The sequence below is a fragment of the Somniosus microcephalus genome, chromosome 7 (genome assembly GCF_052327205.1).
Source record: "Somniosus microcephalus isolate GS21.2 chromosome 7, FLI_Smic_1.0, whole genome shotgun sequence".
In the NCBI taxonomy this organism is placed as follows: Eukaryota; Metazoa; Chordata; class Chondrichthyes; order Squaliformes; family Somniosidae; genus Somniosus; species Somniosus microcephalus.
Window position 1 is genome coordinate 238,658,110 of NC_140993.1, and position 16,174 is coordinate 238,674,283.

Consider the following 16,174-nt stretch of genomic DNA (forward strand, 5'->3'; position numbering starts at 1 on the left):
AGTATGTGAAGTGAATGAACAGAACCCCAGGATGGAACAGTCCCAAGGTTCATCTGGGCGAAGCACTTAACATTTCCCTTAAACTAAACTTGCCCTTCAAATAAAGCCTAAAAACAGCTTTCTTAAGACAGGTTTATGAAATTGCAATCTTGAACAGAACAAGCTAGAACATGGTTGAACTAAAAATAGCACGCCAATGCATCAAAGGACATCCAGGATGAGTAAAACTCAGTTTTGGAAAGACCAATTTATGCCAGCAATTAGAGAATCAGAAAAATGAAACAACTGGTGCTGCAGGTTAGGTAAATGACTGAAAGCTTGTTATGCAAACAAGTCCAATCAGGAACAGTTAATATAGAGGCATTCGTACCTATGGATACATCAGAGTGGAATTTAGAAAAATGTGACTGCGTGCAGCTGCCTTTATTTGCAATACAAACAGTTCATTTACAGAATATAGGGGTAGAAATTCATCTGGGCCCGCTTTTACGCCCAGACTCGGTGCGACGCAAAGCCCGAGGCCCGCACAAAATTGGGCGTCAGGTCTCATCGAAATAATGGGCGAGCTACCCATCGCAACTAAATAGGTAGCTCGCCCAGTTCAGACAACTAATTTCAAGCCGCTTGCTTCACTGGCAGTCAATGTTTCCTTTAAGGTGTGCGGCTGCACAGCGACCTGCAAGGTCCCGCGCAGGGAAATTCACAGGCCGCGCACAGTGAGCTGGACCGGGGGAAGGGGCCCACTATCCAACGGCCAAAGCGCGAGCAGGAAAAGGTCAGAGATGAGAGAATGGTCCGGGAATCCTCACAGGGAGAGTCGTTTGAGATCTCAGAGCCGATTCAAATTGGAATGACGTATGTCAAGATAGAGAGCCCTAGAACCCGGTGAGCATTGTCTCTGGATTCTGTCAGTACTTTTTTCGCAGAGACGCATGTAGTCGGTTCCTGGGGCTTGAGCGGCGGCTGCACTTTGGAACAACACGCCACGGGAGCCGGTTATTGATCGGAGAAAGTTGAGGAAAAGGCTTCTGCAGTAACCAGGGTGTTTTTTTACCGAACAGCTCAGAGACTTCAATGTGTGCAGCAGACAGGAAAGAATTAGTTATATTTAGAATATATTTTTAGGTTAACTTTAAAAACCCATTTAATGTCTGTATATTTAATGTAAATGTTTATTAAGTAAAGAAATGTCAACATCCAACGGTGTTTATTTTTCTAAATGCCGCTTGGGTTTTAAAGTCTTAAAAAAAATGTCCAACAGTTTTTTGAAACTGAAGTCAAAAAGACGACAACAACGGGTTGCAGCTTTGTGAGAAGTGGACTATTGACAAACGGATCGCCCCTCGATGTTTCAGAACTTTCCCGATCTCTAGATGGTGAGTGGCTTGGTTAACCACTTCAAGCAAACTTTTTTTTTTATGTTTCACGTTTCAATTCATGCGGTGTAATGCAGACAAAGGTGAGCTGTGGATATGTAACCCAAGAAGATGGCCCTGAACTGGAAATGTTGATGTGAATGAGTGTCTGATTAAAGCTGAACAATACCAAGGCGGGAGGGGGAGGGAAGCTCGTTTTCATTTTAAATTAGGCCGCAGTTCTACAATCACTTTTGCTCCCATGGAAAGTGGTTTTGGGTGCACTTCAAAAAGTGGTGGCATAACCTAAGAGATAATTGAGGGTGCTAAAGACGTGAGGCATGAATCTCGTACGGGTTTATGTTTGCACCGAGTGCACATTAACTCCAGCTTTAGTTTCTCACCAACTCCCAACAAGTGTTGGAAACAAAGTTATTGCTAATGTTAGGTGTAATAAGAAAACTTAACAGAACAAGTAATTTGCTTCAAGTATTTTCCTTCCACCAATAATATCCAGTCTATTTGTTTTTAGGATGAGGCGTTAAATCTGCTCCAGTGGGTCAGATGGATTAATAAGGCACAGCCAGAACAGATTTGTTAAAGGAAAGCCATGTCTGAATCCCCATCTCTCTAAACTCCTTCAGCACCCCCCGCCCTCCCAAGAGATATTTGCGCTCCTCTAATTCTGTCTTCGAGCATCCCTGATTATAATCACTCAACCATTGGTGGCCGGGCCTTCTGTTGCTTAGGCCCCAAGCTCTGGAATTCCCTGCCTAAACCCCTCCACCTCTCTTTTCTCCTTTAAGACACTCCTTAAAACCTACCTCTAACCAACCTGCCCTAATTTCTCCTTATGTGGCTCGGTGTCAAATTTTGTGTCTTATACTCCTGTGAAGCACCCTGGGACGTTTTACTACGTTAAAGGCACTATATAAATACAAGTTGTTGTTGACCTGATTCGAGTCCATTGAGGGGCACACGAGTAGCCACCCTGTAGCTGGAGGTTAGTACACATTCTTGCAATTTTTGATTCCCTCCATGTATATGTCATAAACTCAGGTATTCTATCCGTAGGCAACTTAACCAGGCACCACAGCACAGCATGTGTTGGCTACCAAATTGTGTTACAAGCAACATTTTACAGATTGCAATAGATGCTTTTTCCCCCGTTGTGTTTCCATAGGGACAGCTAAGCAGCATCAGCTAGTAGGGCTTAAGGGTGTAGACTCATTCATTTTGCATGATACAGCATCAATTGCTGTATATGCAGTAAGCAACAACCCAGGAATATTCACTCTGGGGGAAGGGGTAGAGTCAGATTTAGAGCAAGAAGCAGTGAAGTAAACACAGCATGAATGAGAGGAGCAGGTGCAGGTACAGGTAGACTACCCTTTATCCGGACTTCCGAAAACCGAAACCCTCTAAAAACCGAAGGTTTTTTCGTTCAGCGTAAGTCGTGCGTACGAACGAAAAAACCTTCGGTTTTTAGAGGGTTCCGGTTTCGGAAGTTCGGATAAAGGGTAAGTCGTGCGCACGACCCCCCCCCCCACCCCCCCGCGGACCCCGCCGGCCCCGCCAACCGCCGACCCCCCCGGCCCCGACAACCGCCGACCCCCCCCCGCGGACCCCGCCGGCCCCGACTGACTTACGCTGAGCGTCAGCGTAAGTCGTGCGCACGACCCCCCGCCGACCCCCCCGCGGACCCCTGCCGGCACACCTTCCGAAATCCGAAATTCTCCTTTATCTGAAACTCGGCTGGTCCCGAGGTTTTCGGATAAAGGATAGTCTACCTGTATCAGCAAAAGAGCAGGAAGAAGTTGGCTTGAGGTCACCCTGGGGTTTTCCTTCCAGTTGATTAAGAAAGTCTCTCTCCACTGTCTGATCCACTGTGCACATTTATTAACATGCTGCAGCCTCCAAAGCTTTCAGTACAGTTAGTCAGGCACTGCACCTTCTTCTTCTTAGGCAGTCCCTCGGAACCAAGGATGGCTTGCTTCCACATTAAAATGGAGTTCTCAGGTGACTGAGGAGTCCAATGCGGGACCTACAGCTTCTGTCACAGGTGGGGCAGACGGTGGTTGAAGGGGCGGGTGGGTGGGGGTGCTTGGGTTGATGTGCGCTCCTTGCACTTGGCTTCCGCTTGCTCCCGGCGAAGAGACTCGAGGTGTTCGGCGCCTTCCCGGATGCTTCTCCTCCACTTTGTGCGGTCTTGGGCCAGGGATTTCCAGGTGTCAGTGGGGATGTTGCACTTTTTCCAAGGAGGCTTTGAGGGTGTCCTTGAAGTGATTCCTTTGCCCACTTGGGGCTCTCTTGCCGTGTCGGAGCTCAGAGTAGAGCGCTTGTTTGGGGAGTCTCGTATCAGGCACGCGGACAATGTGACCCATCCACCGGAGCTGATCGAGCGTGGTCTGAGCGAGAACACCGACGTTGGTGCGCCTATCCTGCCAATGGATTTGCACGATCTTGCGGAGGCAGCGTTGGTGGTACCTCTCCAGTGCTTTGAGGTGCCTGCTGTACATGGTTCATGTCTCTGAGGCATACAGCAGGGCGGGTATCACTGCTGCTCTGTAGACCATGAGCTTAGTGCCAGGTTTGAGGTCCTGGTTTCAAACAAACACTCTTTTCCTCAGGCGACCAAAGGCTGCACTGGCACACTGAAGGCGGTGTTGGGCTTCGCCATCGACGTCTGCCCTTGTTGACAGTAGGCTCCCGAGGTATGGAAAGTGGTCCACGTTGTCCAAGGCAGTCGTCATGAATTTTGATAATCGGGTGGCAGTACTGTGTGGGGGGGGGGGGGCAGGTAGGTAGAGGACCTTTGTCTTACGGATGTTAAGGCCCATGCTCTCGTACGCTTCAGTGAAGGTGTTGACAATGGTTTGGAGTTCGACCTCCGAGCGAGCGCAGACGCAAGCGCCATCTGCATACTGTAACGCGACGACCTTGGATCTGGACTGGAGGCGACGGAGGTTGAACAGTTTCCCGTTTGTTCTATAAATTAGCTCCACTCCAGCGGGGAGCTTACTGAGGGCGAGATGGAGCAGTGCAGCAAGGAAAGTCGAGAAGAACATTGGTGCTATGATACAGCCTTGCTTGACCCCGGTGCGTACGTGTTGGTCTGTGGTGAAACCGTTGGTCAGGATCATGGCTTGCATGTCGGCAGGCACTGCACCAACACACGGAGCAGTGGCTGCTGCCAACATCCGAGTGGTGTTAAACAAATCCCAAACCAGTCAAAGATTGACAGCTCACGAAAGAGTTTAGCAGAACTTTAAAATATATTATCGTCAGGGAAAACGAGGCAAAACAAACTTCAAATCAGTAAATTTCAGGCCAGTAACGCACAGATCATTCCGGTACAGTGCAAAAGGGCAAACCTTGCTCCGCTCTGCACAGTACACTTGGAATTATAACTAGAGATACGGTTTATTCAGCAGGGTAAGGGCTATTTACCATATAACTGTTCAGACTTACTGTTTATTCAGAATAATTTGCATTCATATAGCACCATTAACGTGGTAAAACACCCCAAGGCGCTTCACAGTGGAGTAATCAGGTGCAAATGGACACAGAGCCAAAGAAGGGGGATATCAGAATTGGGTGTCAAAAGGCTTGGTCAAAGAAATGAGTTTTCAGGAGGTTCTTCGAGGAGAGAGATAGACCCAAGGTGTTCAAACTTGGCTTCCGTAGGACTTTAATGCGAGTCATATCACATGATGCCCAGAATGTATATTGAAGCGAGGTTCCTTCTCACCAAACCGCCAGGCCTTGACATAATGGCCAAACTGCTAACCAATTTAACCTGCTGTTTCCTGTCTGAATTTACAAAGGAACAAGAGATGACCTGGACAATCCTAAATAGTTAATGTGACCGCGCTAATAGTTACTAATGAGTTAGCTTCGGTGCCTCCATTGTTCTGGCCAATCTGCTATTTACATCTCACGAGATGTTGCCGACCCGTCTGCTTCTTCCTACTCCCCCCTACAGGGCAGCAGTGATACCTGCCCTGCTGTATGCCTCAGAGACATGGACCATGTACAGCAGGCACCTCAAAGCACTGGAGAGGTACCACCAACGCTGCCTCCGCAAGATCCTGCAAATCCATTAGCAGGATAGGCGCACCGTCAGTGTTCTTGCTCAGGCCAACATCCCCAGCATCGAAGCTCTGACCACGCTCAATCAGCTCCGATGGACGGGTCACATTGTCCGCATGCCCGATATGAGACTCCCAAAACAAGCGCTCCCCCCATTGTCCTGACTAATCTCCAATATTAGCATATCCTAATCGGACAATTGATGCTGAATGTTCCGATTAACTTTAATGGGACACCTGACGGAGCAAATTCTAACACGAGACACGTGTAATATACGATAGCAAAATACTACAGATGCTGGAAATCCGAAATAACAGAAAATGCTGGAAAAACTCAGCAGGCCAGGCAACATCCGTGGAGAGGAAAGAGAGTCAACGTTTCGGGTCTTGACAAAGGGTTTCCGAAACGTTGACTCTATTTTCTCTCCACGGATGTTGCCTGGCCTACTGAGTTTTTCCAGTATTTTCTGTTGTTACAAGTGTAATATAGTTTTTGTAAGTGCTGTGGCCTGATGGAGATTAAATACAGCCACTAATGAGGTTTATAAACCAAGAGCGAGCAACTGATTTCATGATTTAAGGGAGTTTGTCTAATTGTCTCAAGGTGGCAATATGGAATTACTGTTTATGTGCTTTTAAGTGTTGGCTGTTGTTGTAAAATTTGCCGACGAATAAAAAGGGAGCGCTCAAAGGATCTCGTGGCCCGCTCAGTACATAGAAAATTAAAGGGAACATTGTTGGCAGTGGCCCTCAGGTAAGTGCTGGGAGCGGAAACAGGGAGAAAAAGAACATAGCTGGGGGGGCGGACGGAGAAAGATTGCAGCCGGCAGGAGTTCTGCAGAGCCTGGTGTACGCCTGCTCCTCCCGTCTCCAGATCAATTTTTTCTTCAAATCCCAAAACATGCATTAGGCCATTATTAGCATATTTAATGGTTTCAATGCCTGTTTTAGACATCCGCCCTGTACACCTGAAAAAATGTCTGGACCTAATTTTGGGTCGAATGTTTTTCGGGCATCCTTGGGCACAGTCCCTGAAATTGGGCTCCACATCACCAGTTTTAGACCTTTAAACCAGGCGCAACAAAGTCCAATTTCTATCCCAGAGTCTACATTTGCCATATTATACCATTTAAAAATAATAAAAAAGTACTTCAGCCACAATGGAGTAATTGTCTCTGCTGGAACCTATTGCAGAAGTCAATCACCAAGTGCATGCTATCAAAAGTCCATTCACAGTTGCATAGAGGCAATGAAAAATTTCAGAATTAAAAAAGACAGAACTATAATAGCTTGTAGGCTCTTGCTACGCACAAAAACACTCACTTTGATTGGTATCATCATCGTTTTCATGTTCCGAATCCTCATTGTCAAGACCCAGCTCCAACAACTCTCGAGTCCTAGGAAGAGTGGCACATTACAGATTTAGTTCCAAATATAAAACCATAGGTCTTCTAGTTTTAATGATTGTTGGTAAAAATGAACTTAATTTACAAATATATTAAACATAGAAAGGTGAATAGCTTTTAAAATAACTACAGATGATCACCTTTGGTTTTGAATACCATGCTACCCATAAACCCAAGAACAATTAGATTTTATTCCAAATGTCCCCTTCATTGCCGTTTGAAAAAAATCATATGGCCCATTTCAACCATACATCTCCACCCTATTATTTGAGAACACCCAAATACTATAATGTACTCCAGAAATACATATCAAGCAGTTCATCAATTTATGTTAGGTGTTTTTGAATAATTTGGTTTAAATAGTAGAAGCTGAAAATGTTTACGGCATTGTTTATCCCCTTCCACGTTTCAAACACCATTCATTAGGTCAAGAGTCTATGGTAGTGCCATTCCATATCCAAACACAAAGCAGCAACAAGGTGATTCTCCCTCCTTATAAAGGAAGGAAAGAGCTTGCACTTATATAGCGCACATTCCACGTCAAAGATGAATTACCTTTGAAGGTTCAGAAGTATTTAAATTAAAAATAGTAAAATCCTGTAAACATATGCCAAGTCTTTTTTCTCTAGTAATTAACTATTACTTGATGGAATCATTACAAATTTATCACCAATGTTAATTCTTTAGTGTGATGTTGATTACTCAGCTACACAAGAATCTATGCCAACATCCATCATGAAACCAATGAACAAATGACCACGACCCACAGAATAGAAACAAAACAGACTCCACAAGCCTCGTAGCATACATGAACTACAAGTATCATTTAATTGGTAGCATTCTTGCCTTAAAGTGGTGGGTAAAAGCCACACTCCAGGACTTGGGCACATAATCTAAGCTGACCTACGAGTACAGTACTGACTGAGTGCTCGTGTTTAGATGAAATGGTGCCATCTTATGATGAAACCAAGGTCCCATTATCTGCATGTACAGAGATCCCTGGATAGTACTCAAAGAAAAGCATGATGATTGATGATGTTCTGGCCAACAGCACTCTCGTCAACCACCAAAAACCATTAATTGGTCATTCATCTCAATTGCTGCTTGCAAACTGACTGCTGCATTTGTCTACAAAACAAGGATGACAAGTAATTCATTGATTATGAAACACTTCAGCAAGATCTGAGGATCTGATAAGCTAGCATATAAATAAGTTTTTACATCTAATTACTTTAAAGCTGCAATCTCCTTTGATTTTCAGATGACTATTGCAAGTCTCAGTTCAGGACATCATTTAAAATCCAACATCTGAAGAACCATGTGAAGTGCAAACCCATCAGATTTTAAACCGGGGTGAAGCACACAAATAACAAAATTGATTTTTCTGATGCGAGGAGAGGTGGATGTGGAAATAATAGAAGGAAAATAAAATTCCAATAAGTACTTTCTAAACCTAATTTGAATTTCAGAAAACTACTGCAAATGTAAAAATTCAAGAGGAAAATTACAGCTCCGTGACGAGTCATAATGACACAAAGGAGATGGTTTGTGCTTGTCGAAGGCCAAACATAGCCTCGAAACACTGATGCAGGAGTTCCTCAGGGAAGGATTCTCAGCCTAACCATCTTCTGCTAACTCAAAGATCTTCCCTTCCATCAGAAGGTCAGAGTGAAGTTTTTTTTGCTGAAGATTCTATAGCATTCAGCACAATCATTTCTTCAATAATGAAGCAGCCATGCCAGCCTACACCAGGATCACATACGAGGTGGTTAATGACCAAGAAAATGCCTCACCACCTTACATGATCTTCAACAGCACCACAATTGCTGAATCCCCCATCAACAAGCGTAACTGTAACAGCCATATTAACAATGTGGCTACAAGAGCAGGGCAGAGGCTGGGACTCTACAATGAGTGGCATACCTATTCTCCCCTCAAAGCCTCCCCACCATCTATAAAGCTCAAGTCAGGAGTGTGATGGAATTCTCACTTAGAAGGAGAGAGAAAGGAGAGAGAGAAAGGAGAGAGAGAGAAAAAGGAGAAAGACAGACTTGCATTTATATAGTGCTTTTCACGACCACCGGACATTCCAAAGCGCTTTAAAGCCAATGAAGTACTTTTTGAAGTGTAGTCACCCTTGTAATGTGGGAAACATGGCAACCAAATTGCGCACAGCAAGATCTCACAAACAGCAATGTGATAATGACCAGATAATGTCTTTTTTTGTGATGTTGATTGAGGGATAAATATTGGCTAGGACACCAGGGATAACTAACGCCCCTTCCCTTTTTCGAAATAGTGCCATAGGTTCTTTTACGTCAAGCTGCGAGAACAGGCAGGGCCTTGATTTAACGTCTCATCCGAAAGGCACAAGAACACAAGCAGCTCAACATCATCCAGAAGAGAGCAGTCCACTTTATCAGTGACAGTGCAGTCTACTAGGTAGTGCCCCTTCCACTGGACTCAACATTCACCCCCTCCACTATCAGCTCACTGGACTGCAGCACATAATATTTACAGGATATACTGCAGAAAACCGAACCCTGCAATCTTCTACCACCAAGAAGGACAGAGCAGCAAGATCAAGGGAACACCATCACCTCCAAGTTCCCAGAATTCTCACACATATACTACTGTTCCTTCATCGCTGCTGGGTCAAAATCCTGGCAATTCCTACCCAATACCATTGTTGGAGCACCATAAGCATAAGGACTACAAGGCGGCCAATTAGGGGTGGATAATTTTTTTTTTTTTATAAATCAATTTTTCCAGCAACTCTCATCCTATAGTAAATTTTTATAAAGTGAACACAAGTACCGTTTTCGATCTAGTTGCGGTGTATCCAACGTTGTCTGCTGGTTCATTGCTTTAATCCAATAAATAAGTGCCTGGAAAACGTACGCTACGTGCTTTAGTGAACAAACATCCAACACTGGAAGGACATCAGAATGTTCATCATTATGGGAACGCATCAGAGAAAGGGCGTAATTGAGAAAATCACCACGTGCAGACATCATTCCTTGGCGAGCATTTAACAAGGTAGCACGTCTGTGTGGGGGGGGGGTTGGAGAATAAAAACATTGGCAAGCATATTTAATATTCAAGAATATTTAATATCAACAAATTAGTTCAACACAAGTCTGAATCTGACCAAATAAACATAAGTTTGCCTTCAAAGCTGCATTTGGTTTAATTTGACAAATTAGAATATTAACACTTCTGTGCTATAGAATTTTAAATGGTTAAGATTTTCACGTGCTCAAAAATGTTTTCTAAAACATTATTCTGCTGGCCAAATCACATTGATCGCCATGCATGACGTGTTAATACGTTCTCACTCGGAGCATAAAGAGCTTATTCAGATGACAATTTCAGCCAAAATTATATGCACATTTCCTAATAACCTACTTGCAAAAATATCACTTTAGCATATAATGCCTTCAACCAGGTTTAAATTTGAGCTCCAGAACCACAAGCTGCCAGTTATTATTCTGCAAAAAAGTTGGGCTAACATAATAGCAGCTAAAAATACTGTTAATACTTTATACAGAGCTAAATATTTGATGGAACTTTTGTTTAAAAAGTCCAGGTTACTGCATGCGACAGTATAGTGCAATGAACATACACTGACCCATCAGATTAACACTTCCAATACACCAGTCTGAAATCTAGCAAGACAGTGTTAATTAGCACCACTTTGGATTTAACCAATGTTACAGCTTCCCCTTCACATAACTAAACTGCCCGGTACCGTACTTTTATACCAATGCACTAAAACCCTGAAAAGGATAAAAACAAATATTCATTAAGTAATCCAGGAGGAGCAAAGGGCTTGCTGACCCCTTAGTGAAGAAAGTCATTTAGTAGGTGACATTTTCGATCAGACTGTATAGTAATGAGTGATGCCACGAAGTTCTCAAACAACATGGTGCCAATGTTCATTCCAATCTGAGGCCAATCACCCCCCTCACTCCCTTCCAAAATGCCATTCATCTCAGTAACATCAGTCTCGGTAGAAAATTCGAATGACCCAATTAAAGTGTATATATAGTACTGTACCACATCAGTCTTTACCAGCATAATCCCAAATTGATGACTCTTGCATTGGAAGATTTAAGGCTGTGAAAATCATTAATAATAAAAAATATATATATTGTGGCGACACGCCACCATTGGACATAATCCGCTCACGGCGGCACGGACAGTTTACGCAGGCGCACTGCCGGCAGCAGCCGCCCCCAGCCGTGGGCCCTTTCCTCCGGCAACTTGTTTCCCGCAGGGACAGGCTGCCGGGAGCACTTCCTGTCTGGGGAGTATTTAAGTGGTTGCGCGGGCTTTTTAACTTCACTTGTGTTGCCATGATGTAAATTAAAGCAGTTGTGTTCCATCAACTCTGGTCTCGACTCCCACGTTTGCCGCGGTATCTCAACACTGGTGACCCCGACGCTCAGGACGAATCCTAAGCTAGCATGGCGGATACAAACGCAGTCACGGTTAAACTACCGGACTTTTGGGAGAACCTAGCCGAGGCCTGGTTCGTTCAGAGTCCAGATTCCGGCTGAGAAGCATTACAGTCGACGTCACGAAGTACGACTGCCTCGTCGCCTCTCTCACCTGCGCCACAGTCCCCAAGGTTTGAGCAGCGCTGCAGGATCCACCAGAGGAAGGCAAGTACAAACATCTGAAGGCCGCGCTCCTTAAAAAATTTCAGGCGTCCTCCTACCAGCGCAACTGCCAACTCCTCGACCTCCCAGGCCTTGGTGGCACTTCACCATCAGACCTGCTTTCCCACATGCTGTCCCTCTCGGACGACAAAAAACCTGGCGCCCTCTTTCGCACGTTCATTCGGCAGCTCCCCGCCAGCATCCGCCCGCTCATTGTGGAGTCTGGCTCCATGGACCTGAATGAGATAGCCGAAAAGGCCGACCGGCTGCTCTCCGCGCAGACCGCCTGCGACGGCGCACCCGACCTCACGGCAACGACCACGCGGTCCCCCCGGCCCGACCGCCCTTCCATTCCGGGTCACTGCTACTACCACACCCGTTTGGGCACGAGGGCCCAACGCTGCCGTGCACTTTCAAACCCCCCCCCCCCGCACCGGCCCCCATGATGGCCGCAGGGCAAAAGGGGCCCCTACTGTACATCACCGACGACAGCACCAACCGCCGATTTCTGTGCGACACAGGAGCCCAGCACAGCATCACCCCCGCCTCGAAATCCAACGCGGCGCACGGGGTATCACGCTGGCCGCAGCCAATGGCTGACATCCGCACATACGGCACCCGCATGGTCACGCTCGACCTCACAGGCCGCCGCTACGAGTTCCTCACAGCCAAGGTCCTCTGCCCACTCATTGGCGCCGACTTCCTATGCGCCCACGGCCTCCTTGTCGACATTCCGACGCACCGCCTCGTCGACATCAACACTATGGCCCCCATCCCTGGTGCATTCACCCCGGCCCGTTCGGCCGGCCTGACGACCTACTGCCTCGCCAGAGCCACGGACGACTACTCGGCACTACTTGCCGAGTTTCCCGCCCTCACTAACCCGACCTTTTCGGCCAAAGCCGCCAAACACGGTGTGGAGCACTATATCCCCACCACCGGCCCCCCGGTCTCTGCCCACGCCCGCAGACTCGGCCCGGCCAAGCTGGAAATTGCGCGGGCCGAGTTCACCACCATGGAGCAACTCGGCATCATCCGCCGCTCCAGCAGCCCTTGGGCCTCGCCCCTCCACATCGCCCCCAAGCCCGGCGGAGGCTGGCGCCCCTGCGGGGACTACCGCCGTCTCAACGACGCCACCACCCCCGACCGATACCCGGTGCCGCACATCCAGGACTTCTCGGCCCGACTGGCCGGACGAACCGTCTTCTCCAAGGTCGACCTGGTGCGTGGTTATCACCAAGTCCCCGTACACCCCGCGGACATCCCCAAAACGGCCGTCATCACCCCATTCGGCCTGTTCGAGTTCCTGAGGATGCCTTTCGGCCTCAAGAATGCAGCCCAGGCTTTCCAGCGCCTTATGGACTCAGTCCTTCGGGACCTGAACTTCCTATTCGTCTATTAAGACGACATTCTCGTGGCTAGCTCCTCCAAACAGGAATACCTCGAACACCTTCGCATCCTGTTCGGGCGCCGAGCCCAACACGGGCTCATCCTCAGCCCGGCGAAGTGCCAATTCGGCCTAGCCGAGATCAACTTTCTCGGCCACCACATCACCCCTGCTGGGGCCGTCCCCCTGCCCAACAAGGTGCAGGCCGTCCAGCAATTCCCCCACCCTAAAACCATCAAGGGCCTCCAGGAGTTCCTCGGGATGGTGAACTTTTACAACAGGTTCATCCCCAGAGCTGCAGCCCTCATGAAGCCCCTATACGACTCCCTCCGAGGTAAATCCGGCAAGATGGCCGTAGCCTGGCCCGCTGACACGTTAGCCGCCTTCGACGCCACCAAAAACGCGCTCGCCGACGCCACCCTGCTCGCGCACCAGAGGGCTGATGCCCGGGTCGCGCTCACCACCGACGCCTCCGACCATGCGGTCGGAGCCGTGTTCGAGCAGTGGGTCAATGGCGCGTGGCAGACACTTGCCTTCTACAGCCGCCAACTGCACCCCCCGGAGGTCAAATACTCTACTTACGACCGCGAGCTCCTCGCGCTCCACCTGTCGGTCCGCCATTTCAGGTTCCTCCTGGAGGGCCGCCCCTTTACCGCGTACGTGGACCACAAGCCGCTCACATACGCGATGGCCAAGAACACCGACCCCTGGTCCGCTAGGCAGCAACGCCAGCTCGCGGCCGTGTCCGAGTTTACTACGGACATCCAGCACGTCTCCGGTAGAGACAACGTTGTCGCCGACTGCCTTTCCCGTCCCACCATCTGCGCGAATCACCTAGCGGTCGACTACGCGCAACTAGCAGCGGCCCAGCTCACGGACCCAGACCTCCTCTCGGCGACTACCAGCCTGCCAGGGCTATGCCTAGCCAAGGTCGCGCACGGGCCCAAAGCCACAGCAGTCACTTGCGACGTCTCACTCGGCCAACCCAGGCCGGTTGTCCCTGCAACCTGGCGCCGCCGCATCTTCGACGCGCTCCATGGGCTCTTCCATCCGGGTTCCCGCGCATCCGTCAAACTCCTCTCCCAGCGCTTCGTCTGGCGCGGCCTTAGCAAAGATGTTCGGACTTGGGCCAATTCCTGCCTCGCCTGCCAACGGGCTAAGGTGCAGCGGCACACAAAAGCACCCCTGGGAGACTTCGAGGTACCCAGCCGCCGCTTCGACCACGTACACGTCGACATTGTCGGTCCTCTGTCGCCATCGCAAGGCCAAACTTATCTCCTCACGATGGTCGACCGCTACACACGCTAGCCTGAGGCAGTGCCGCTGACCTCCACCACCACAGCCGACATCGCCAGGGCGTTCGTTAACACCTGGATCGTGAGGTTCGGCGTACCGGCCGACATAACCTCCGACAGAGGCGCCCAGTTCACCTCCGAACTCTGGACGGCCACAGCACGCAACCTCGGGGTGACACTCCACCGAAACACGGCATACCACCCGCAGGCCAACGGGCTGTGTGAACGCTTCCACAGGTCACTCAAGGCCTCACTCCGCGCCAGCCTGCAGGACAGTACCTGGACCGACCGCCTACCGTGGGTGTTACTAGGCCTATGCACCGCGGTCACGGAAGACCTCCAGTCCTCAGCAGCGGAGTTAGTCTACGGACAACCGCTGCGCGTACCAGGCGAATTCCTCCCGGAGGCTACCACGCCTTGGTCGGCCGAACAGCAGCGGCTCAACTCTTTCTCTTCCGCTCAACAGTTCGCCCCACTTCCGGTTAACAGACACGGCGAACACGCACCTCACGTCCCGCCAAACTTACAGCAGGCACGCTTCGTCTTCGTGCGACACGACGCACACCGCAGACCCCTGCGACCCCCGTACGAGGTACTACAAACCGGGGACAAGGTCTTCAAGCTGCGACTCGGCGACAGGGTCGAAACGGTCTCCATCAACCGACTCAAACCAGCACACACAGAACCAGGGGAACAGGTCCCCGTGGCCCGACCTCCAACTAGAGGCCGTCCTGCCAGCAAGCCAGCGAGCGGTGAACCGCCCGGCCCCACCAACTAGACCGGCGGCCACTCCGGCAGAACCATTAGACCACCGTCACGACGCGTCCACTCCTCCTAAGCGGATTCTGGGGGGAGCTCTGTGGCGACACGCCACCACTGGACATAATCCGCTCACGGCGGCACGGACAGTTTACGCAGGCGCACTGCCGGCAGCAGCTGCCCCCAGCCGTGGGCCCTTTCTTCCGGCAACTTGTTTCCCGCAGGGACAGGCTGCCGGGAGCACTTCCTGTCTGGGGAGTATTTAAGTGGTTGCGCGGGCTTTTTAACTTCACTTGTTTTGTCATGATGTAAATTAAAGCAGTATATATATATATATATATAAAGAATGAGTTTAACAAAACTCTTCATGTAGGAGGAGGAGCTGGAAAGAGGGTTGTGTTGTTTGAAGTACGCTCCCATTTTTGGATGAAAATAATCTGAACAGATTTTTCTTTTGGGCGGAGGGGGCATTTAAGTAAAACCAAGTATGGCAGTCCTCCTTGCTAGACCACTCCACTGATGCCAGTGGTAGAGTATCTCTGAGCAACTCCATAGAAAATAGCAGGTTTGCTAGATGATGAATCGGCCCGAGAAGCTGCCAAGGCAGCCTAGAAACCAGGTTACTAACTGGGATATTGGCATCCCCAGCAAGTAAAGTTTCCAAGGGTGGGGTTACTCCAGAGTGAGCACGGTTACTTAAAAACTCCCCAAAAAAATTCTGCTTGGACTATTTTGTTCTGTAAAATGAGGGAGCGCTTTGTGTTCAACAGTCCATCTCGATTAAGCGATGACATTAAAGAGATTCCATGAAACGAGTGCTCACCTTCTTCCCTCTAATGTTCTCAGACTGGCTTCTTCACGTGCTGTTAATCTCTCTCGCCTGGCAGAATTTTGAGAAGCATGTAAAGGATGGCTAGGATGACCAGGGTCACCAGCAGAGGATAATGCTGAACCATACCGCAACTGAGCCTCAGTGGAGTCCATGATGCTGACCATCCAATTCCATGTAGGCATAAGCTTTTCCTCCACATAATTCTGTAGAAATAAGTGAATCAAAATCTTAAATAATGTATCGGTTGGATGCCTAGCTGCCTTAGGAATAGTCTGCATCTTATAAAAATTAGTTCAACTTCCGCATATAAATAATATACTGCCATCTAATTGGGGGAGGGAAAAGAAACAGTATCTCCTTCACAGCTCAATAGCAGTTGGGGTTC

The 16,174-nt window shown here is 48.7% G+C and overlaps 1 protein-coding gene across 10 annotated transcripts in view; it reads right to left on the reverse strand.

Moving 5' to 3' along the window:
- The window catches only part of ubr5 (ubiquitin protein ligase E3 component n-recognin 5), a 167,358-nt gene that overhangs the window by 26,226 nt on the left and 124,958 nt on the right, over nucleotides 1-16,174 (reverse strand). For all 10 annotated transcript variants that reach the window (XM_085993475.1, XM_085993473.1, XM_085993472.1 and 7 more), the window contains 3 exons: nucleotides 15,781-15,992; nucleotides 9,670-9,900; nucleotides 6,770-6,843 (listed from right to left, as the gene is read on the reverse strand). In XM_085993475.1, coding sequence (XP_085849601.1) covers nucleotides 6,770-6,843; nucleotides 9,670-9,900; nucleotides 15,781-15,992 — 517 coding nt within the window. The remainder of the gene's footprint in view (nucleotides 1-6,769; nucleotides 6,844-9,669; nucleotides 9,901-15,780; nucleotides 15,993-16,174) is intronic.